This window comes from Oncorhynchus mykiss, chromosome 7 (assembly GCF_057628025.1).
Source record: "Oncorhynchus mykiss isolate SJ-2025 chromosome 7, ASM5762802v1, whole genome shotgun sequence".
Lineage (NCBI taxonomy): Eukaryota > Metazoa > Chordata > Actinopteri > Salmoniformes > Salmonidae > Oncorhynchus > Oncorhynchus mykiss.
This window is the reverse complement of record NC_143028.1, coordinates 59,642,943-59,667,734: the sequence shown is the minus strand read 5'-3', so window position 1 is coordinate 59,667,734 and position 24,792 is coordinate 59,642,943. Positions and strand designations below refer to the sequence as shown.

At 40.4% G+C, this 24,792-nt stretch overlaps 4 protein-coding genes and 1 long non-coding RNA gene across 10 annotated transcripts in view; 4 read left to right on the top strand and 1 right to left on the bottom strand.

Annotated features, from left to right (window-relative positions):
- The first annotated feature begins 2,458 nt into the window (after window positions 1-2,458).
- Window positions 2,459-4,415, top strand: LOC149982620 (translocon-associated protein subunit alpha-like). Its single transcript, XM_090241525.1, has 5 exons — window positions 2,459-2,595; window positions 2,766-2,842; window positions 2,980-3,058; window positions 3,190-3,283; window positions 3,516-4,415. The coding sequence occupies exons 1-5, from the start codon at window positions 2,542-2,544 to the stop codon at window positions 3,584-3,586; spliced, it is 375 nt and encodes a 124-aa protein (XP_090097651.1). The 5' UTR covers window positions 2,459-2,541; the 3' UTR covers window positions 3,587-4,415.
- Window positions 4,416-4,974: 559 nt separating this feature from the next.
- LOC110528265 (neuritin) lies at window positions 4,975-14,547 on the top strand. Its single transcript, XM_021610179.3, has 3 exons — window positions 4,975-5,350; window positions 8,724-8,874; window positions 9,754-14,547. The coding sequence occupies exons 1-3, from the start codon at window positions 5,236-5,238 to the stop codon at window positions 9,977-9,979; spliced, it is 492 nt and encodes a 163-aa protein (XP_021465854.2). The 5' UTR covers window positions 4,975-5,235; the 3' UTR covers window positions 9,980-14,547.
- Window positions 14,548-17,811: 3,264 nt separating this feature from the next.
- Window positions 17,812-19,792, bottom strand: sys1 (SYS1 homolog). Its single transcript, NM_001160611.1, is given in 4 exon segments — window positions 17,812-18,544; window positions 18,824-18,891; window positions 18,984-19,184; window positions 19,642-19,792. Coding segments are annotated over 3 exon segments (471 nt in total). The 5' UTR covers window positions 19,146-19,184; window positions 19,642-19,792; the 3' UTR covers window positions 17,812-18,303.
- Window positions 19,063-21,018, top strand: LOC110528264 (uncharacterized). Of its 3 annotated transcripts, none has more exons than XR_016497363.1 (4): window positions 19,063-19,191; window positions 20,025-20,114; window positions 20,194-20,212; window positions 20,530-21,018. It is a non-coding gene; the product is annotated as an uncharacterized LOC110528264 (long non-coding RNA). The 3 variants fall into 3 exon arrangements; XR_016497365.1 differs by lacking the exon at window positions 19,063-19,191 and adding an exon at window positions 19,815-19,874; XR_016497364.1 differs by lacking the exon at window positions 20,194-20,212.
- Window positions 21,019-22,145: 1,127 nt separating this feature from the next.
- The window catches only part of LOC110528263 (inositol polyphosphate 1-phosphatase), a 19,645-nt gene continuing 16,998 nt past the window's right edge, over window positions 22,146-24,792 (top strand). For 2 of the 4 annotated variants that reach the window (XM_090241522.1, XM_090241521.1), the window contains exon 1: window positions 22,863-23,189. The gene's annotated coding sequence lies outside the window, so the exon portion shown is untranslated. Of the gene's footprint in view, window positions 23,190-24,792 lie in introns of all 4 variants that reach the window. The other 2 variants (XM_021610177.3, XM_036983849.2) reach the window with 2 other exon arrangements.

Below are 24,792 nucleotides of genomic sequence, written 5' to 3'. Positions count from 1 at the left end.
CATATTTGGCCCACATTTAGTTTAATAAAGGAACTTGTTTTTTATCACTGTGTGGTTGAAACACTAACGGACTGATATGAGACTAAAGACTGAGTAATTGAATCACCATGCCAGCTCCATGAAAGACATGGGGAAGACTTGGAGTTTTAGACCTGCCAAAGAAAGCTATAATGCTACACCAAGTATTTCAATCAAACTTTTTTTTACTTTTACAAATGTATTTAAATACTTAAATTCCTGAAGTATTATGATATTGAGCTTTTAGTTCTATTTTATTCTGTGCCTTAGTGGCAGACTCCCTGTCTGCACGGTCAGGAATTGAGATAGTGACCAAAAGGGTCTCCCAAGTTCCTCCAAGGGAAAGTTTTCCTTAATGTGGACCAGGTTTTTCAGTGTCATACTTTGGAATATCATAAAGATGCTTTGAAAGGCTCAGTGAAGAGAATTTCAAAAGAAAAGGCCATCAGCTACCAGGTTACATTGTTAAATGTGAATGATACAAATGCATTTGAAAAGGTACTTGCTCTTAGAGTCAGGTTTAATTTTTTCCCAAACCATACTACAATAAATGTAACTGGTTGAATTATGAATTATAATTTTTTCACACATACTGCGCTGACACTCCAACACACACAAACTACATATGCTCACACACACATATTTACGCCACACAGTCTTTCACACACTGCAGCTACTCTGTTTATTATCTATCCTGATTGCCTAGTCACTTTTACCTACATGTACATGGTACCTCAGTCACCTCAACTACCTTGTACCCCAGCACATTGACTCAGTACCGGTACTCCTTGTACCATTATATATATATATATATATCCTTGTTATTTTATTGTGTTTCTATTTCCTTTTTATTTTGAATAATTGTCATTTTCAATCTGCATTGTTGGGAAAGGGCTCTTAAGTAAGCATTTCATGGTAAAGTCTACACCTGTTGTATTTGGAGCATGTGACAAATACATTTGTTTTGATTTCATGCCTCAATTTATGACGCTCTGAAATAAGCACTTTATTTGGTCTTTTGATTTTGCTCAATATTATTCTCAGAGAAACCAAAGATGACTGATGTCAGATTGACAAGGGATCCGACTGAGAGGAGACTGTCCATATGTACCAATGGGCTATTTGTTTGTCAGCAAATGAGAGACATGGGATGGCACTAAACGTATCTCTGGCGAAGAGCGTTGATGAGGTGAGAGAAGCGCTCTGAGACGAAGCACGCACGCGAGGGGCAGGTTAAGTAACGTCACCGTTATCATGTTTTGGATCGAGAATAAACTGCACCTGATACTGCAAATGTCAATCGCCTCCTGGTAACCAGATAGGACGTCATAAGTAATTTATCTTGATCGATTCATCTTACTTCGCTTTGATTTTTTTCTCAATTTATGAGCGACTTTGTTGGATCCCACAGATGGCGAGAGGCACCCTCCGCTGGGTTTGATATGGGAATGGGATTTACGTCAGCGAAGATTCTAATATTTTGTGCATGTATTACATTAGGTAAGACGGGTTCAATAACCGTTCTAGATACATATGTATTTGTAGAATAATAATTTGTCATATTCAATTAATTTATTTTTCGACACCACTGTATTGGCTCTGTTTTTATAATATATTGGATGAAACGCAATATTTTATTAATTAAGGGTGTAGGCTAAATGTAGATGTTGCATGCAGAGTGAGAATAGAGTTGTAGCCTACTATTTGATAGTGCCAAGCCTTTTTCATATTTTAAGTGCTTATCAATAATGCATTGTCACTCAGGTGTGTGCAGATAGATTTTGGAGTGCTTGAATGATATTTGACAAGAAATAGACTTGCAATGTTGTGCTGGTTTGGGGTCACAAAGTACTGAGTATGGCTGGAGGGTGGTCTGGAGGGGGACTAGGCCCCATCCTGAAGTTGGAGAATTGTGCATTTTTCAAACACCTGAAACATTTTTAATCATTATGCTTAATTCTATGTACAAAAAATATATATGTAAATGTCTCTGCATATTTAAGTTTACCTCTTGAGCTGTATCCTCCTGACTGGTGGTTCTTTTTTTTTAAAGAAACTAAATATGCTTCTCTGGTAAAAACTGGGTAAATGATTGAAAGGAATGTGAGTTGTATTCAGTAATTGCTTGCTTTTCTGAAGTCTACCAACCTTGCCAGCAGGTATGGCAGCTATTTAATGTTGTCCTTATTTTACCAGGTAAGTTTTATCATCTACAGGAACAACCCTCAGAATAGTTACAGGGGAGCAGAATGATCCAATTGGAAGCTGGGGATGATTAGTTGGCCATGATGGTATGAGGGCCAGATTGGGAATTTAGCCAGGACACCAGGGTTAAAACCCCTATTCTTACAATAAATGCCATTGGATATTTTAGTTTCCACAGAGAGTCAGGACACCTGTTTAATGTCCCAGAAAAGTAGACAAGATTTTTTTGGTATCTAGTTCACAGCCTTGCCCCTAAGCACTGTGGTCCAGCCCCAGAAGCAGGCCTCCTTTGAGTACTCCTTCATCCCTGCTCAGCCTATGGCTGGTCGTCCCTTCGGCCTGGTTATCCTACTCAACTACCAGGACAGTGAGGTGAGACTAGATTTATTGATTGTTTTTATTATTGTAATGTTTTGCATCTTCAGTATGCCCAGCTCATATGGGTTGTTGACCAGGTGTTCAGACATCACCATGACCAGGTTCAGAAGTTCATTGGAATGTATGTCCTGAGGCGCTGATCTTGTGTTTTGACTGTCCTGCAGGGCAACGGTTTCCAGACGGCCATTTACAACCAGACCGTCACTATCGTTGAGCTGGAGGAGGGACTGGATGGAGAGACGTAAGCATTTCTTTGCATACATCAATTCTATTTTTATGCCAGTATTTGGTTATTTTAATTTATGTTTTAGGTACATTTGTTTAATTATTTTAACTCATTTTTATAGTATGACATGTTTTCCTTTGTTTCTCCTCCAGAATATTCATGTATATCTTCCTGACTGGATTGGTTGTCTTGGCGGTCTTTGGCATGTACCAGGTGCTGGAGTCTAGGACGGTACGAGTTTCATGAATCTAAATTGTCATAGTCTAAAATATCTCCACATCTTTGTATAAGGTGTTGAATGTTACGTTAAAAATGAGCACCAGGGTGAATGAAGTGATGACCTTTCATCTATGTTTGTGCAGAGGAAGAGGTTCCCTGTGAAGGTGGAGACGGGCACTGGTGGGATGAACGGTGTGGACATAAGCTGGATTCCCCAAGAGACCCTCAACATCATGAGTAAGTTGAGCTTTGTCATGGGCTTTAATACTCTGTCATAGCTTTTCTTCCTGAGTGCAGGAAGACAAATTCAAACTCTGCTTATAACAACCACTTTTTTGGACGTGTACTTGAAAAGGCCTCCTCTGTTTTTATCTTGTCTGTACAAAGATGAATATCAACGCAAATGGCTGTATTGGCCATCCCTCTTTCTCTCTCTCTCTTACTCTCTTTGTCTCGCTCTCTCTTACAGGCAAGGCATCGGCATCCCCTAAAGCCTCCCCAAGGAAACGCACCAAGAGAGCGGTGGGAGTAGATCAGTAAACCATTCCATGATGTGGCCGTCTTCATATCAATGTCCACCAGGCCCATGTTCAAGGCCCATGACATCACAAACGTCAACACCATCAACCTCTGGGTGGACCTAGTTAGTTATCCAAGAGCTTTTTGCCGCTGTTACATAGGCATACACCAAATGTCTCAATGTCAAGGGTTCTTGGACTGAAGACACTGGTGTCACGAATGTGTCCCATTTAGACACCACTCTAGTTGGACATGGTCATAATTGTGCATATTTGGCCCACATTTAGTTTAATAAAGGAACTTGTTTTTTATCACTGTGTGGTTGAAACACTAACGGACTGATATGAGACTAAAGACTGAGTAATTGAATCACCATGCCAGCTCCATGAAAGACATGGGGAAGACTTGGAGTTTTAGACCTGCCAAAGAAAGCTATAATGCTACACCAAGTATTTCAATCAAACTTTTTTTTACTTTTACAAATGTATTTAAATACTTAAATTCCTGAAGTATTATGATATTGAGCTTTTAGTTCTATTTTATTCTGTGCCTTAGTGGCAGACTCCCTGTCTGCACGGTCAGGAATTGAGATAGTGACCAAAAGGGTCTCCCAAGTTCCTCCAAGGGAAAGTTTTCCTTAATGTGGACCAGGTTTTTCAGTGTCATACTTTGGAATATCATAAAGATGCTTTGAAAGGCTCAGTGAAGAGAATTTCAAAAGAAAAGGCCATCAGCTACCAGGTTACATTGTTAAATGTGAATGATACAAATGCATTTGAAAAGGTACTTGCTCTTAGAGTCAGGTTTAATTTTTTCCCAAACCATACTACAATAAATGTAACTGGTTGAATTATGAATTATAATTTTTTCACACATACTGCGCTGACACTCCAACACACACAAACTACATATGCTCACACACACATATTTACGCCACACAGTCTTTCACACACTGCAGCTACTCTGTTTATTATCTATCCTGATTGCCTAGTCACTTTTACCTACATGTACATGGTACCTCAGTCACCTCAACTACCTTGTACCCCAGCACATTGACTCAGTACCGGTACTCCTTGTACCATTATATATATATATATATATCCTTGTTATTTTATTGTGTTTCTATTTCCTTTTTATTTTGAATAATTGTCATTTTCAATCTGCATTGTTGGGAAAGGGCTCTTAAGTAAGCATTTCATGGTAAAGTCTACACCTGTTGTATTTGGAGCATGTGACAAATACATTTGTTTTGATTTCATGCCTCAATTTATGACGCTCTGAAATAAGCACTTTATTTGGTCTTTTGATTTTGCTCAATATTATTCTCAGAGAAACCAAAGATGACTGATGTCAGATTGACAAGGGATCCGACTGAGAGGAGACTGTCCATATGTACCAATGGGCTATTTGTTTGTCAGCAAATGAGAGACATGGGATGGCACTAAACGTATCTCTGGCGAAGAGCGTTGATGAGGTGAGAGAAGCGCTCTGAGACGAAGCACGCACGCGAGGGGCAGGTTAAGTAACGTCACCGTTATCATGTTTTGGATCGAGAATAAACTGCACCTGATACTGCAAATGTCAATCGCCTCCTGGTAACCAGATAGGACGTCATAAGTAATTTATCTTGATCGATTCATCTTACTTCGCTTTGATTTTTTTCTCAATTTATGAGCGACTTTGTTGGATCCCACAGATGGCGAGAGGCACCCTCCGCTGGGTTTGATATGGGAATGGGATTTACGTCAGCGAAGATTCTAATATTTTGTGCATGTATTACATTAGGTAAGACGGGTTCAATAACCGTTCTAGATACATATGTATTTGTAGAATAATAATTTGTCATATTCAATTAATTTATTTTTCGACACCACTGTATTGGCTCTGTTTTTATAATATATTGGATGAAACGCAATATTTTATTAATTAAGGGTGTAGGCTAAATGTAGATGTTGCATGCAGAGTGAGAATAGAGTTGTAGCCTACTATTTGATAGTGCCAAGCCTTTTTCATATTTTAAGTGCTTATCAATAATGCATTGTCACTCAGGTGTGTGCAGATAGATTTTGGAGTGCTTGAATGATATTTGACAAGAAATAGACTTGCAATGTTGTGCTGGTTTGGGGTCACAAAGTACTGAGTATGGCTGGAGGGTGGTCTGGAGGGGGACTAGGCCCCATCCTGAAGTTGGAGAATTGTGCATTTTTCAAACACCTGAAACATTTTTAATCATTATGCTTAATTCTATGTACAAAAAATATATATGTAAATGTCTCTGCATATTTAAGTTTACCTCTTGAGCTGTATCCTCCTGACTGGTGGTTCTTTTTTTTTAAAGAAACTAAATATGCTTCTCTGGTAAAAACTGGGTAAATGATTGAAAGGAATGTGAGTTGTATTCAGTAATTGCTTGCTTTTCTGAAGTCTACCAACCTTGCCAGCAGGTATGGCAGCTATTTAATGTTGTCCTTATTTTACCAGGTAAGTTTTATCATCTACAGGAACAACCCTCAGAATAGTTACAGGGGAGCAGAATGATCCAATTGGAAGCTGGGGATGATTAGTTGGCCATGATGGTATGAGGGCCAGATTGGGAATTTAGCCAGGACACCAGGGTTAAAACCCCTATTCTTACAATAAATGCCATTGGATATTTTAGTTTCCACAGAGAGTCAGGACACCTGTTTAATGTCCCATCCAGAGACAGCAACCTACACAGGGCAATGTCCCCAATCACTGCCCTGGGGCATTGGGATCTTTAAAAATATATATATATCAGAGGAAATAGTGCCCTCTACTGGCCCTCTAACACCACTTCCAGCAGCATCTGGTCTCCCATCCAAGACCAATCCTGCTTAGCTTCAGTGGCAAGCCAGCAGTGGGTTGCAGCGTGGTGGTATGCTGCTTATGAGGTTGGGAGATTGGGGCCCTATCTAGGCTAGCTAAAGCCAACGTCATAAAATTGCTAGGTGGCCAGTAGTATTACAGCTAATATATATTTTTAAATATCATTATTATTATATAGTGCCTTGCAAAAGTATTCATCCCCCTTGGCATTATTCCTATTTTGTTGGATTACAACCTGTAATTTAAATAGATTTTTATATTGATTTCATTTAATGGACATACACAAAATAGTCCAAATTGGTTAAGTGAAATGTAAAAAATGACTAGAAAAACAAAAAAGAGGTGTGTGCATATGTATTCACCCACTTTGCTATGAAGCCCCTAAATAAGATCTGGTGCAACCAATTACATTCAGAAGTCACATAATTAGTTAAATAAAGTTCACCTGTGTGCAATCTAAATGTTACATGATCTGTCACATGATCTCATTATATATACACCTGTTCTGAAAGGCCCCAGAGTCTGCAACACCACTAAGCAAGCTGCACCACCAAGCAAGCATCACCATGAAGACCAAGGAGCTCTCCAAAGTTGTGGAGAAGTACAGATCAAGGTTGGATTAAAAAAAACATCTGAAACTTTGAACATCCCACGGAGCACCGTTAAATCCATTATTAAAAAATGGAAAGAAAATGGCACCACAAAAAACCTGCCAAGAGGGGACAGCCCACCAAAACGGATGGACCAAGCAATGAGGGCATTAATAGAGAGGCAGAGAGGACAACAAAGAGACCAAAGATAAAGCAACACTTGAGTGGTTTAAGGGTAAACATTTAAATGTCTTGGAATGGCCTAGTCAAAGCCCAGACCTCAATCCAATTGAGAATCTGTGGTATGACTTAAAGATTGCTGTACACCAGCGGAACCCATCCAACTTGAAGGAGCTGGAGCAGTTTTGCCTTGAAGAATGGGCAAAAATCCCAGTGGCTAGACGTGCCAAGCTTATAAAGACACCCCAAGAGACTTGCAGCTGTAATTGCTACAAAAGGTGGCTCTACAAAGTATTGACTTTTTTGGGGGGGTGAATAATTATGCATGCTCAAGTTCAGTTATTTGTCTTATTTCTTGTTTGATTCACAATAAAAACAATATTTTGCATGTTGTGTAAATCACATGATACAAACCCCCCAAAAATCTATTTTATTTCCAGTTTGTAAAGCAACAAAATAGGAAAAATGCCAAGGGGGGTGAATACTTTTGCAAGCCACTGTTTTTGGGGAGGGGGCATTGGATTGAATGTGCAGTGGGACACTGCAAATGATCCAGGCAAGCAACCAAATCTGGGGGCAGTTGCTCTATTCTCAGAATCACAATATAACCCATGCCCTGATATACTTCAATGTTTTCTATGCTTTAAAATCAATCATTCAAGCTTATATAACAGACAGCGGCTATTACAGTGGCCTTGGACAACTTATCCCTGACACCTGACCCCTGAGCCTAAATTATCAATAAGGAGGTGGGAGGGAGGAGGTAGATGGGAGAGAATTGTGACATGAACCATTCTCACAGGTAGCCTATGCTGATTATATCTATTGGCAACGGACATATCTGCTGATGGCATCATCCACCCTTTGAAGCATCTCTAAATCACAGGAGGACAAATATCTCTAATGCAATCTCGTCATTAAAACTACATTGAAAGGCCATTTTGAAAGACTGGAAGAAAAACATTAGCCAAACTTCCTGGGAGGGATGCTGAGAGCTGTTATGTCTCTGTTTCCTCCATTTTAACTCCAAGAACAACAAAGAAGGAGGGTGACCTACTTCTGGCATCCTCCCATTTGTTTCAGAAGACACTTCTCTTCAAACAGGGAGATGGATAAAGGTCTGGATCAGTGGAGGCTGGTGGGAGGAGCTATAAGAGAACGGGCTCAATGTAATGGCTGGAATGGAATTAATGGAACGGTATCAAACACATCAAACATATGGAAACCACATGTTTGACTCCATTTCATTCACTGCATTCCTGCTATTACAATGAGCCCGTCATCCTACAGCTCCTCTCACCAGCGTCCACTGATCTAAATAAAGATGAGAGCCTATTGCTATTCTATCATGACATAAAACAATTATATTTGGCCTCTGTAAGAGCAATTCCTGAATTGTACAATAAAACCTATGGTAAAAATGAACAAGCAGGATATGTACCATATGGATACAGTATTATTTTTTTCACAACAGGCAATATAATGGCCTTTCTTTCCTTAATGCATTTGGATATGTTTTTCTCTCTGTGTGTGTTTTGCAGTGTCCCTGGCTGTGGCAAGAGTCTCAGCGGCAGATGTGAAGTGTGAGAATATTTACAGGGACTTCTCTGACTGTGTTCTGGAGCTGGGGGAGAGCATGGATAACTACCAGGAGAATGTGACCAGCGAGATGGGAGTGGAAGCTGTGTGTAGGTGAGAGGGGTGTGTGTGTCTGTGTGCATGTGTGTGTGTGCAACGTACAGCATCCTCTACATCCTCTGCATCTGTGTTTGCAGTGCACCGGGATCTCATGGGACCTGATTACTCTTACGACTGTAGGCAGAACGTATAAAACAGTGTCTGTGTTTTTTTAAGCAGTCTCCTTCTGCTTGTGCATATAAGATCTAATATCGAAATCCAGTAAGGTGTGTACCTTGCGTAAGAACAGTGGAGAGAAGAGAGAGATGCTGCAACCTCTGAGGAAGATAGCACAAGTGAATGGTGCTGAAACACTGAGCCACTGTACTGAAGAATGTACGACTTTGCTGCAGCAGTAATGAAACTCAGAGGCCATCTTCTATTTTTTTTTATTGTTACTGAGTGCATTCCTATACATAGTAAAACATATTATTGTCTAAAGCTTACGCAGGCCTTGCCTTCCCCGGGTGAAAGAAGTTCCCTGTGCAGCATCAGCTCTTTTTTTGAATCTAATTTCTGTGACTACAAAATAAAGGTGGGTTGATCTTGCAAAACGCTAGAATAAAAACTGTTACAGTTTCACTGGACAGTAGTATAAAAAACAATAATAAACCAAAAATACTCCTGTAAAACACACCTTTGGCCATATGTGTTACAGGTGAGCTTTGAAGCATGGCATGTGAGGCGATTAAAGTGCCAGATAAATCAAATCAATGACAATCTTCAATCCAATAGATTGAAAACCAATGGCATGTTTTCATGTCAAATATGAAACAGGTAGTGGATTTGTGGAAGACCCTCTTGTAAAAGCACTTTGAGACAACTGCTGATGTAAAAAGGGCTTAAAATATAAAATATATTTGACTGATTCATTGATTGATCTTTCATCCCTAGCCACTGGGAGGCGTTCCACACGTGTGCCCTGACGGCACTGTCCGGGTGTCAGGAGGAGGTGGGCTCCATCTGGGAGACGCTAAGAGAAGACTCCAGGAAGATCCGCTTCCAGGGCAGCCTCTTCGACCTGTGCAGCCCTAGCTCGGCCCCAAGCCTGCGCTCGCCTCTACCCCTGCTGTTCCTGGGCTTGTTGATCCTGGGAGGGCCCATCTGGCCCCCCACATAGGTGAGGGATGCCTCTCTCCTCCTCCTCGCTTCCACCACCATGCGCTCTCACATTCCCCGAGGTGGGGTGAGTAGCGAGACGATCAGTGAGTAGAGAGGGGATATGGATTGAAGATTAGGTTAGCACACATAGCCATGTCTCCATGGAGACACCATTGATATCTATAGTACTGGGTAATCAGAAGGCTATGATGTCACAGAGCCATTTATGTCTATGGAGAGATTAATGGATACTTATGGCTCTGGGTTACCATAGATGTCACCATAGATGTCTTTGGCACTAAGTAATTATAGGGTTATGTTATCAGGGCCTTAGATGTTAATGTCAACGATATCTAGGAGTCTGGATAAACATACATACCCAAGACCCAAGCAATTGTAATGAAATTACCTACTACAGTATACGCCTATGAAAAAAAGCAATTGGTCGGTTTTGTTGACAATCAGGTGAATTCTTTATAAACAACGACCTTTTGACCCATACACACCAACCCCAAATGGTTGGAGTTGCATGGCTGCTATAATGACACCAAAAAGGTATTTTCTATATTTTTGCTCTGTTAAACCGTTTCTTTGGTCATCCTGTTAGACAGTAGGTGCTGTTAAAGTCAGGTAATGCTCTTAGCTGAAAATATTGTAAAAAATTATTGTTAGTAATTGTGGATGAAGGACAACAGTCTAGTTAGTTTCTCTCTTGCCAACTAGTTATTGTACCTGAAAATTATCCCTGGTTATGTGAGAATGTTCAGCGTTGTTTTATGAACCTGTGTCTTGTATGGAAGTCATAGTTTTTGGCTGTTAATTCATTTTATATCATTGACTCCACAACTATATACAATTGTACACAGTTCACTTCCAAGCACATTCACCCTTATAGAAAACGCACAGCATACTGAGTAGAAATAAAGATGAGGTAATGCCACAAATATTCACTTTATTATGGAAGCTAAAATATATAGGACTTAAGTCATAGGATTATCCTATGGCACCACCCTGCATTGTTAGGGCTAATGTCTCAATGCATTACAATATTTGATTTTGTCAACAGTTGTAATATTACATCAAACTGAGTAAATATAAATATAAAATCTATGTAATTTGTAGTTTTATAGCAACATGTGGTGTTATTGTATAGCTTCTCCGTTACTACTCTGACTGAATAGGCAATGAGGGGTGAATCCTGACTTAGGAATTTATTCCTATCCTACACACAGTTGTGTAATGCGCTCTGCAGGTGTGGCTACCTTGCGCACTCTGAATAAATGTAAAACCCTCCCACTTGCTGGCCACCATATTTTCTAGATGAGTTTTCATTCAATGGTATTTTCAGTACATTTATCTTAAGCCATCCCTTTAAATACAGTGTAACTGAATTTTTTTAATTTCACCTTTATTTTAACCATAGGCCAGTTGAGAACAAGTTCTCATTTACAACTGCAACCTGGCCAAGATAAAGCAAAGCAGAGCGACAAAAACAACACATGGAGTTACACATGGGATAAACAAACGTACAGTCAATAACACAATAGAAAAATCTGTATACAGTGTGTGCAAATTAAGTAAGGAGGCAAGGAAATAAATAGTGCGGATGAGAATGTGCAAGTAGAAATACTGGTGTGCAAAAGAGCAGAAAAACAAATATGGGGATGAGGTAGGTAGTTGGTTGGATGGGCTATTTAAGATGGGCTATGTACAACTGCAGCGATTGGTAAGCTGCTCTAACAGCTGAAGCTTAAAGTTAGTGAGGGAGATATAAGTCTCCAACTTCAGTGATTTTTTCAATTCGTTCCAGTCATTGGCAGCAGAGAACTGTAAGGAAAGGCAGCCAAAGGAGGTGTTGGCTTTGGGGATGACCAGTGGAATATACCTGCTGGAGCGTTTGCTACAGGTGGGTGTTGCTATGGTGACCAGTGAGCTGAGATAAGGTGGAGCTTTACCTAGTAAAGACTTGTAGATGACCTAGAGCCAGTGGGTTTGGCGACAAATATGTAGCGAGGACCAGCCAACGAGAGCATACAGGTCGCTGTGGTGGGTAGTATATGGGGCTTTGGTGACAAAAAGGATGGCACTGTGATAGACTGCATCCAATTTGCTGAGTAGAGTGTTGGAGGCTATTTTGTAAATTACATCGCCGAAGTCAAGGATCGGTAGGATAGTCAGTTTTACTAGGGTATGTTTGGCAGCTTGAGTGAAGGAGGCTTTGTTGCGAAATAGGAAGCCGATTCTAGATTTAACTTTGGATTGGAGATGCTTAATGTGAGTCTGGAAGGAGACTTTACAGTCTAGCCAGACACCTAGGTATGTATAGTTGTCCACATATTCTAAGTCAGAACCGTACAGAGTAGTGATGCTAGTCGGGCAGGCCGGTACGGGCAGCGATCGGTTGAAGAGCATGCATTTCGTTTTACTAGTATTTAAGAGCAGTTGGAGGCCACGGAAGGAGTGTTGTATGGCATTGAAGCTCGTTTGGAGGTTTTTAACACAGTGTCCAAAGACAAATATAGTTAGAATATAGTCGACAGACTTAATAGAATACATAGAGAGAACAGGGTCAGAATATAGGGATTAATGAAAGAAAGCCATCTATGCATATTCGTCTCTGTTTCAGCACCAACTGGTAGATTTAAAAATACTCTGATCTTGTAGATTATTTAGGCACATTTTTGGGGTAGGAAAGTATATATGAATTAAAACGAATTACGGTTTGGAGAAGCTTTACACACAAAATATACTGATGAATAAAAAATACAGTGGTTCGAGTCAAACTGAAAGCTGGCATATTCAAGTTCAATCCATAAAATATTGGAAGGTGGAAAAAAAAGAGTACAAGAGGTTGAACAATAATCCTATAAATCTACTCTAATTCCCACTAATCATGGAACTGTATGACAACAGTCCAGTCGTGTGTTCTTAGTTCCATAATGATTCAAATAGGCTACATATGTCCCAACTTATTGCACAACGTTAGCCGAATATGATCCACTAATGCTAGCAACACTCAGGAACAATTTACAAGGACATGACAGAGGAAAGAAAGGTAAACGGAATGGAATGAAATTATGAAACAATAAATGTGTGGGTATTACTGACGGTGGCTCGAGATAGTGGCTAATATTAAAAGTGATACAAATTGTAAAATAAAAAGGAGAAAATCCTGGGCATATAATCAAAACATTCTAAAGAGCATACATCAACTTGGCAGGTTCAGCCCTACAGAAGCCTACAAATTTCATCAATGCAAATTATGAGGGCACACAATTACAATTCTGAATAATGACACAGCAATTTTTGTTTTCTATTTCACTGTGTTAAAGGGGCGGCAATACATGTCATGTTGATATGATTTTCAGTTTGCTTCTTTATGCCTGGTGTCACATTTGTCTCCAGGGATCATAAGAAAATATTATCTAAAACAACTGCCATGTTTATTTACAATTCTCCAAATGGAATACTCATTTACCTAGCTCTTATTAATAGCTCTTATCAATATATCAATTACAGTGCATGGAGAATGCTGTTATTTAAATTAGAAAAAAAGAAAGCACATGCTTTTTCCACTTGGAACTGTCAGGCTAGCTTGACCTTATTCATGGTTTCCCTGCAAGTTTAAAATGGCGGAATTATGAGGGGAATTAAATCAAGGTCAAAATATGATGTGTCCGTAGACACAACTCCACCACACCTTAATGTATTCCACCTCAAACGAATAGCAGGTGAATATCATGCTATTCTCAAGCTTAAATTCAAGGTCATAATATGTAAAGAGAAAAGAGCATAAAACGGTAATTACCTTCCATTTACGCACGCTTAACTTGGGTTGGAATCGGGGCCTTAGTACTAAGATTTTTGTGCAAATCTCTCATTGATAAGAATGCATGATTTACGCCTAAACTAAAGCTACATCCACATCCATGTATCTCAAATTAGGATTTGACCCAGAGAGAGCATGTCAAATATTCACACTGCTTCAGCCAACATAGGACAGTCTTCTTGTTTTCTTTTGTACCCTCCCAACAGTACCTATAGTATGAATGGATCTCTCTCTGCATGGTTGTGTCTAGATATTAGGTTAGATATTCAGTTGAAAATACATTCCCAAGAGACATCCTATATCCTCTATCAGCATGTTTGTACTGGTTGTCCTCCACACCTAGTCTGTGCTCCTGATTGTGGTAGCATTCTGTCACCCAATCTGTGTGCCTGGTGGCAAGAGTCCACATTTTTTTATTTTTTTAACAGAGTTGTGCTATTCACAAAGCATGAGCAATATGTATGGGAAACACTTGAGGGACCAACTACTTTCCTTTTCTGTGAGATCGGCAGCTAACGAAAGCATGAGCAATATCACATTTTTAAAGGGAGATATCATAAACACTAAGCATATCATTATGTATGACTGATTATTGAAAGAATTACTGCATGGAAAAATAGGCCTACATCAGGAAACACTAGGAATTCAAAATGTTTGTGGTTTTTCAGCGATACAAACTACAGAGTACATTAAGTATTGTATTAAGTATTGTATTGCAAAGTAATGCGTTTGAAATAATAAAGTATCAAGTTTGAAAATATGACATATTATTCTGTTTATACCTGCATGACCACAGAGGGATCTGCTAGATCAAGATTATACTTGCTCCTACTCAGTATATGCTCTATCACAGTTATAGAGGATAGATTCTAGGCACGAGACACTTATTGTTGATATGATGTCCCTCCCCTGCACCATGGTTTCTTTTTTAGTCGTCCTCGTGGCAAGGTGCTAATAATCAGGACTGGATCCAGTATGGAACAGCCCAGCTGGCAGTCAGCCGCTTGTTAGTGGGCTACCATCTGTTCTCCCCAACCTGGCCACAGAGAATGCAGAGAGGGAGTGGGGGGAGTGGCAGAGGGTGCAGCAGGGCTCAGGGCCCCCAGGACTCCCCATGGAAGGCTAACATCCATGTGTGGTGGTGGTGTAAGCCTCTCATTATGTTGCCTCCTCCGTCGCTGACATTTCTACAGTCCAGTTTATCACCCACAATATCCCACATTACAATGCACACGATCACTTCGTCTGTGCCAATGATAATGCACTTAATAAGAAAGTAGGTCTGTATTGCATGTTGCAGTAAGTAACTTCTTCCTGCACTGTCTAGTAATGCTCTGGTGGATAGAAATCTGATGACAAGTAATGAATGACTGAATATTCAGATCTATTTTATTGATGGAAGACAAATAATCTTAACATGGATCCAGTGATGCAATAAGTGGAAACTACAGCATTGCACTTCCTTACAGAGAAACCTTACAAAATCCAAGAAAATTAGCTTATCCATGACTTTCCTGAGTGCTTATCATCTAGTCTAGTCGAATAGATTATTCCCACACCGAGAGCAAATGCATCTACTATACTGCAGGCAATTATGATTTCATTCAACCGCAAGTCCTGAAAAAACAGGACTTGTGGTTTAAAATCAGAGAAAAACCATCCCAGATAATCTCAGAGTATATGTTAAGGTCACATACAGTGGGGCAAAAAAGTATTTAGTCAGCCACCAATTGTGCAAGTTCTCTCACTTAAAAAGATGAGAGGCCTGTAATTTTCATCATAGGTACACTTCAACTATGACAGGCAAAATGAGAAGGAAAAAAATCCAGAAAATCACATTGTAGGATTTTTAATGAATTTATTTGCAAATTATGGTGGAAAATAAGTATTTAGTCAATAACAAAAGTTTATCTCAATACTTTGTTATATACCCTTTGTTGGCAATGACAGAGGTCAAACGTTTTCTGTAAGTCTTCACAAGGTTTTCACACACTGTTGCTGGTATTTTGGCCCATTCCTCCATGCAGATCTCCTCTAGAGCAGTGATGTTTTGGGGCTGTTGCTGGGCAACACGGACTTTCAACTCCCTCCAAAGATTTTCTATGGGGTTGAGATCTGGAGACTGGCTAGGCCACTCCAGGACCTTGAAATGCTTCTTACGAAGCCACTCCTTTGTTGCCCGGGCGGTGTGTTTGGGATAATAGTCATGCTGAAAGACCCAGCCACGTTTCATCTTCAATGCCCTTGCTGATGGAAGGAGGTTTTCACTAAAAATCTCACGATACATGGCCCCATTCATTCTTTCCTTTACACGGATCAGTCGTCCTGGTCCCTTTGCAGAAAAACAGCCCCAAAGCATGATGTTTCCACCCCCATGCTTCACAGTAGGTATGGTGTTCTTTGGAAGCAACTCAGCATTCTTTGTCCTCCAAACACGACAAGTTGAGTTTTTACCAAAAAGTTATATTTTGGTTTCATCTGACCATATGACATTCTCCCAATCTTCTTCTGGATCATCCAAATGCTCTCTAGCAAACTTCAGACGGGCCTGGACATGTACTGGCTTAAGCAGGGGGACACGTCTGGCACTGCAGGATTTGAGTCCCTGGCGGCATAGTGTGTTACTGATGGTAAGCTTTGTCACTTTGGCCCCAGCTCTCTGCAGGTCATTCACTAGGCCCCCCCGTGTGGTTCTGGGATTTTTGCTCACCGTTCTTGTGATCATTTTGACCCCACGGGGTGAGATCTTGCGTGGAGCCCCAGATCGAGGGAGATTATCAGTGGTCTTGTATGTCTTCCATTTCCTAATAATTGCTCCCACTGTTGATTTCTTCAAACCAAGCTGCTTACCTATTGCAGATTCAGTCTTCCCAGCCTGGTGCAGGTCTACAATTTTGTTTCTGGTGTCCTTTGACAGCTCTTTGGTCTTGGCCATAGAGGAGTTTGGAGTGTGACTGTTTGAGGTTGTGGACAGGTGTATTTTATACTGATAACAAGTTCAAACAGGTGCCATTAATACAGGTAATGAGTGGAGGACAGAGGAGCCTCTTAAAGAAGTTGTTACAGGTCTGTGAGAGACAGAAATCTTGCTTGTTTGTAGGTGACCAAATACTTATTTTCCACCATAATTTGCAAATAAATTCATAAAAAATCCTACAATGTGATTTTCTGGATTTTTTTTCTCATTTTGTCTGTCATAGTTGAAGTGTACCTATGATGAAGATTACAGGCCTCTCATCTTTATAAGGTGGAGAACTTGCACAATTGGTGGCTGACTAAATACTTTTTTTGCCCCACTGTATGAGTCAAATATGTAATGTGAAGAGAAGCACTCTTTGTGGTGACTATAAACCAAAATAAAAATATTTGGTCTTAAGACACTAAATGGTCCCACTTATTATCAAGAGTTCAATACCTTAGTTATATAAAAACCACAGCAGCAATGCCAGCGGAAAAAACATTAACAGGTGAGGTGTAGAAAGATCTCACTGCATAGTCCAGATTTCTACCGCAATTCAAGTAAAACCTCTGTGATCTCACACAAAGTTCAGAATGATATAAAAATGTGTAAGGTCCAGACATAGTCTGAAAATCATTTTGACAAATAATAGGATATGAGAAGGAAAGAGAAAGTGCATTGAAAATCAGCAGAGAACCAGGAGTACTAAGCATGCTTCCTAAAATAGGTTTACATATAATTTGACCATAGATGGCAGTCACTGCACCATCGAGCACACAGTCAGGCACACACACAGTGACAGCATCTTGTCAGAACACAGCTGGTGGCTGACAGACCATCCCCAGAGGAGCCATCTGCTCTCCACAGCATCACATCTTGTACACACACAACACTATGATCATTCTAAGCGATGATTATCAGATACTTGCTGCTCCTATAGCGTTGTCATGTTAACTTCATAATGTTGACGTATGAATGAGCATTGCTGATTCCTTTCACCCCTCAAGCTCACAAACTATAATTAGGAATAAAATATAATTCCATATGTGGTGATCTGTTGTTTACATGTATGACTAGTTTGTTGTCGTTTTTATTTTTCTCAACTGGAAAGGACATAACCGAAAGCATGTGCATGACAATCATTTTGCCACAATCATGTGATATCATCATTATTTAATCAAATCATGAAACCATTAAGCTAAACTAAACTCTGCTTCGAACTGTCTCAAAGCAAGTGATATCTTAGTGGGTCGAGGAAAAAGTTAGCATTCACTGTTAGACAGGTCGTACATGTTTACAAATAAATACAGCAACCAGCACCATTTAAGTTAATTTCCAAGTCCTTGAATCTATTGAGAGGTGTGCAATGTTCCAACTTGGAGCATCTCTGTCTCTAGATCCAACTACTGCGTTATAGCAGCTGACATCCCAGTCCCACCAAGTCTTTGGGCACAAATGTCATACCCTACATCATACTGGTCAGAATACTGTCAGTGAACAGTTCACAGGGAATGAGCCAGAGTCAAAGAGTGGGGTCAGGTCAGGTGGTCAGCAGTCAAAGGTTAGACTTAGGTCCACTGTTTACTGGGATGGCCCTGAGCTCAGTCCGCATGCATAGGTACTCTCCAATCACGGCCATCAGAGCCATGCAGGCCACGTTGACCAGCCACCAGGACAGGGCCGCCGGGAGGTGGGCATTGTAGAGCCAACAGCCCATCATGTGGAAGAAGTGCACGGTGATAGTGAAGTCCAGACACTGCTTCCCTCGGCGGATAAAGAACAACAGGCCCAGGGCACTGACGAAACAGCAAGACAGATATACGATGAAAGACAACATGCCACAAAACAGGTTGGTCATTCAACTGACGTGTGTGTGTAAATGTTATGATAGTTTTTGATTCATAGCTTGTAGTTAGGCTAAGTTTACCAAACGTTAAGATTGTCATTTACTATAAAGCATCAAAGATTATTGACCTCATAACAAACCAGCCTTTCATCAATGGTATATGACTAGACTTCTTCATACCAAAGTGTTGAGGGAACATGCAGCACTCAAAGTCGGCCCATTAACTTACCAGGTAAGTGAGTTCAAGATGAACGCCATCATTGAGAGTCTGCCCTGCATTGTTGCAAATCCAAGAACCTGCAAGCACAGAGCCATGTTGTGAATCAGTCTACTGTCAACTCAACAGACAAAAATTAGGAAAATGTAGGAAACATTTCACAAAGACTCACCTCATAACTGAAGATCTGGTCCAGTGATCTGTTGGTTTGTACAAGACTGTCCACAACAGCCAGCCACAAACCCAGGAAGCTGTAGTAGATGCATTGCATCAACACAATCTGAGACAAAATGAGGACCGGGTCCCAGATGTAACTGCGGAAATGACTGCCCATTCCAAAGCTTTAGGAGGGAACACAGGGACCGCCGAACAGCTGAAAAGTAGGGAGTGTCAGTGAATCAAAACCTGAAATGAAATTGTAGACATTTCAAAGGTCCATTATAGTTGAGTTAGTACATTATAACCTAACGTTAGCTATAAGCTGTTCTGTTACACGCATTATTCAAGATAGTTAGCTGGCTAGATATCTAACAACGTTGCTAGGCCTACTTGTTACAGTAGTTATCTAGCTATGTGACATAGCTAATTTAGCAAATTAGCTAACGTTACAACCAAACTCGTGTTTTACATGTCCTCTTTTGAAAAAATCTTGCTACCTTAAATGTTTGGTAGCTGGCCGACATTAGCTGATTGGCTAATTGGATTAGCTTGGTAGCTAGCGAACTATGTCAACAACTGCTTGGTGACATAGCTACCTAGCTGGTAACGTTAGCTAGCTATTAACTTGTTAGCAGCAGTGATTGTTATTGAGTTTACAAACTTTTGCCTACTTTTGCTGATAATCAATATCGAATCGGGGTGTTTGGTAGTGAGATATCCAAAAGTACAACACATGAAATGCCACGATAAATCTACCAGATAACGTAAAGCTGATGACAAATAACAGAAACATGAAAACAACAACGCCACCAAATTTGACCCGGAAGTGATTAACCTCTAATACATTCATTTCAAAATAAAATAATGTATCTGGAATGGGAAGGAATATCCGGCTTTTTGAAAAGTGAATGAACATCTTTAATAAAAATGTTATTTCACTGATTTTGGGTGCCGAAATTAATGTGTCTGGTGTTACGATTTTTTTTAAGGCCTTTACAAGTTGCAGTATTGTAGTTCATTCTTCTGAAACTTTTTTTTTTGTGTTTTTTTGCAGGGCCCATTCTTCACTGGCCAGGTGGACGCCCAAGAAAAATTTGCAAGCAGTCAAGACTTTGCCAACAGCCGTGCATATGAAAAATAGGAGGTAGGTATAAAATACAATGCCATATAAATGTTCTTAAACAATTACCAGTCCCTAAATGCTTTGCTCACTTCTCTCTCAGGCAAGTGGGCAATCCCATGGTAAAGACTTTACGCTGTGATTCAGATGTTTCATTTTAAAATGTATACAATACAAAAACCATCGATGTCAAAGTTTAACAAACCATACAACTCTGTGCATAAGGACCACTTTTAACAATTTCCACTGAAAATTGTACAAAAACACATTTCCAGGAAGAACTGTGCAGATAAAATGTTTATCAAACTTTGCATCTGCAGTTTTTCCAGTAAATGTTTTTGTTTATTTACTGTGTAAATTGTTCAAAGTAGTCACTGTGCATAGAGTTGTATGGTTTGTTAAACTTTGAAATCAATGTTTTTGTACCTACATTTTAAAGGGACAGTGGACCAAACGGGCCTCTGGAGACTCTGATCCTGTGTACAGAAAGTGAAACCACGCTCCGGTCGACGTGAATGGATCACTGTACCGTCGTAACAGGGTTAACTTTCGGATTGCTGAGCCAGCACCTACTCAGAACCCTGATGGTCAATGGGGTCGCATGACAAAAGACGGAACCCCAGCAAGTCACATGGGGCCTGAGGCACTGGGCGAAGAGCCAGGGGATCACAGGTCGGCCGCTCCCTCACCCATTAATACTCCCCTTAGACAGTCAGGTGACATGCCTGTGCGGGAACTTGCAGTCCTCGCAGACAAGCCCCCTGTCTTTTCACGCTGCGGGCATCTGTCCCAGCCACCAAAAATACTTAATCTGTAGGTTTCCCATTAGGGATTGTTGACAGACAGAGATAAAAGTGAAGAGAGTATCGAAATGTGTTACGGTTACCTGAAAAAAATAAAAAATAAATAAATAAATAAAATAACTAAACTGTTCATGTTGGAAATTATTACTAGGTCTGTTTTGTTAGTGAATTGACAGCTCCTGTCCTATTTTATATTAGTAGTAGAATTATTAGCAATAATATTTATATGATCACTGCAGGAGCTAGGAATCTCAGATGACAGATTGTTTTGTCTGAACAGCTATTATTATTTAGTCTGAGACTATCTCACTCTCTCCCATCTCTCGATTTATGCTCTCTCTCTCCCTCCCCTAACCCTCTTCTCACAGTGACCACAGATGTGTCTGTAGGGAGTTCCTATGTGGGCTGTGAGCCCATGGGATTGTTTTGGAGCCTGCACCTGGAGAGAGAGAGGGTCTGAGGTTGGAACAGGGAATAAAACTAACAAAGCATGCAAAGCATTGAAAATGATTCAGAGACAAATGCTATTGTTCAACGAAGTTAATATAAAGATTTTTAAAAGGGATAGTATAACAAAATGATAAAACTATGTATATATTGGGTGATTCCTCACAAAGCTAGAACAAATAAATACCATGATTTGGGGGATTTCATTGAAATGTAATCCATAGAATGGTCATTTTGAAGATGGAATGTTGACACATACAGTTGAAGTCGGAAGTTTACATACACTTAAGTTGGAGTCATTAAAACTCGTTTTTCAACCACTCCACAAATTTCTTGTTAACAAACTATAGTTTTGGCAAGTCATTAAGACATCTACTTTGTGCATGACACAAGTAATTTTTCCAACAATTGTTTACACATTATTTCACTTATAATTCACTGTATCACAATTCCAGTGGGTCAGAAGTTTACATAAACTAATTTGACTGTGCCTTTCAACAGTTTAAACATTTCCTGAATATTATGTCATGGGTTTAGAAACTTCTGATAGGCTAATTGACATAATTTGAGTCAATTGGAGGTGTACCTGTGGATATATTTCAAGGTCTACCTTCAAACCCAGTGCCTCTTTGCTTGACATCATGGGGAAATCCAAGGAATTTCCAAACGCCTGAATGTACCACGTTTGTCTGTACAAACAATAGTACGTAAGTATAAACACCATGGGACCAAGCAGCCGTCATACTGCTCAGGAAGGAGACGCGTTCTGTCTCCTAGAGATGAACGTACTTTGGTGCGCAAAAGTGCAATTCAATCCCAGAGCAACAGCAAACGACCTTGTGAAGATGCTGGAGTAAACGGGTACAAAAGTATCTGTATCCACAGTAAAACGAGTCCTATATAGACATAACCTGAAAGGCGGCTCAGCAAGGAAGAGGCCACTGCTCCAAAACCGCCATAAAAAAGCCAGACTACAATTTGCAACTGCACATGGGGACAAAGATCGTACTTTTTGGAGAAATGGTCTCTGGTCTAATGAAACAAAAATAGAGAACTATGCCTACAAACCTGACTCCGTTACACCTGCTCTGTCAGGAAAATTCACCCAACTTATTGTGGGAAGCTTGTGGAAGGCTACCCGAAACGTTTGACCAAGTTGCTGCATAGGTCACCTTTACCTTGGATTAAGCATTAACCTAGGATTGAGCATTTAGAATTGATGCAATGATTATTCTTCTCCCAGACTTCTAAATGTTGTGTTGCATAGCTTTTGTCCAGTCCTTTTACCTTTCTATGTAGATAAAAATATTGGGGATGTAGAATAATTAATTATATGTTGTAGGAAATAAACAGGAGTGGACGCCGTAGACGTCTACTACGCCGTAGACGGGTCCAGAAGTGTTGATGTTCAAATTGTTACATTGTAGCAGTGCTTACTTTTACACATGCTAAATTAGGTTACATTGTAGCAGCACAGAACTCTCCACTGGTAGGCTACAGTAAGCACTACATTCTAAACTCCGCCCTCGTCTGCGCAGGAAAAGCCTTCACGAGCTGTGGAAAACCACCTCGTCCGCCCTTCCCAAACGCAACATCTGCACCGACGTAATCAAACAAGAAAAGGCAACCCCTTCCCTGAATTAAGGAATTCAGATCCTCTACATTGGAGTTTTGCCCATAGTGCATTTGTTTTTGTAGCCGATTGTAGACTAGCCTACACCGCTTCACGCCCATTCTGGAAATCCCCACCCTGTGTGCATTGACACAGGAAACATCTGCAGTGATCGTGACAGGCCAGCTTCGAAGGGCGAGAAAAGACCAAAGTACGAATCAGCCGGAACCTTTCCCGGTAAGAGTAGAATAAACTACAATGATTTTATATTTCACTTAGGGTAGCATCCACTGTTGATAGTATTTTTATATAAAGACGTGTTAATTACTAGATCAGATAATCTACTCAAGTGCGGAGTGGCTGGGTTGATCGTTTTTTTCTGTTACTACGGTAAAGAACTACAGCTGCGTGAAATATGCGCACGTACAGTAAGTAACCAACAGTATATTCGGAAAGTATTCAGACCCCTTGACCTTTTCCACATTTTGTTACAGCTGTATACTCAAATTGATTACATTCAATGTTTTCCCCATGATCTAAACACAATACCATATAATGACTAAATGAAAACATGTTTGCAAATGTATATATATATAAAAAAAAAAAACATATTTACATAAGTATTCAGAGCTTTTGCTATGAGACTCAAAATTGAGCTCAGGTGCATCCTGTTTCCATTGATCATCCTTGAGATTTCTACAAATTGATTGGAGTCTACCTGTGGTAAAATCAATTGATTGGACATGATTTGGAAAGGCACATGCCAGTCTATATAAGGTCCCACAGTTGACAGTGCATGTCAGAGCAAAAAAACAAGCCATGAGGTCGAAGGAATTGGCCATAGATTTCCAAGACAAGATTGTGTCGAGGCACAGATCTGGGGAAGAGTATCAACACATTTATGCATCATTGAATGTCCCCAAGAACACAGTGGCATTCGGTATTCTTAAATGGAAGAAGATTGGAACCACCAAGACACTTCATAGAGCTAGCTGGCTGCCTGGCCAAACTGAGCAATCGGGGGAGAAGGGCCTTGGTCAGGGAGGTGACCAAGAATCCAATGGTCACTCTGACAGAGCTCCAGAGTTCCTCTGTGGAGATGGGAGAAGCTTCCAGAAGGACAACAATATCTGCAGCACTCCACCAATCAGGCCTTTATGTTAGAGTGACCAGACGGAAGCCACTCCTCGGTAAAAGGCACATGACAGTCTGCATGGAGTTTGCCAAAAGGTACCTAGACTCAGACCATGAAAAACAAGGTTCTCTGGTCTGATGAAACCAAGATTGAACTCTTTGGCCTGAATGCCAAGCTTCACGTCTGGAGGAAACCTGGCACCTACGGTGAAGCATGGAGGTGGCAGCATCATGCTGTGGGGATGTTTTTCAGCGGCAGAGACTAGGAGACTAGTCAGGATCGAGGGAAAGTGAACGGAGTAAAGTACAGAGAGATCCTTGATGAAAACCTGCTCGGGACCTTAGACTGGGGCAAACGTATACCTTCCAACAGGACAATGACCCGAAGTACACAGCCAAGACAATGTAGGAGTGGCTTTGGGACAAGTCTCTGAATGTCCTTGAGTGGCCCAGCCAGAGCCCGGACTTGAACCCGATTTAACATCTCTGGGGAGACCTGAAAATAGCTGTGCAGCGATGCTCCCACATCCAACCTGACAGAGCTTGAGAGGATATGCAGAGAAGAATGGGAGAAACTCACCAAATATGGGTGTGCCAAGCTTGTAGCGTCATACCTAAGAAGACTCAAGGCTGTAATCGCTGCCAAAGGTGCTTCAAGAAAGTACTGAGTAAAGGGTCTGAATATTTATGTAAATGTGTTATCTCA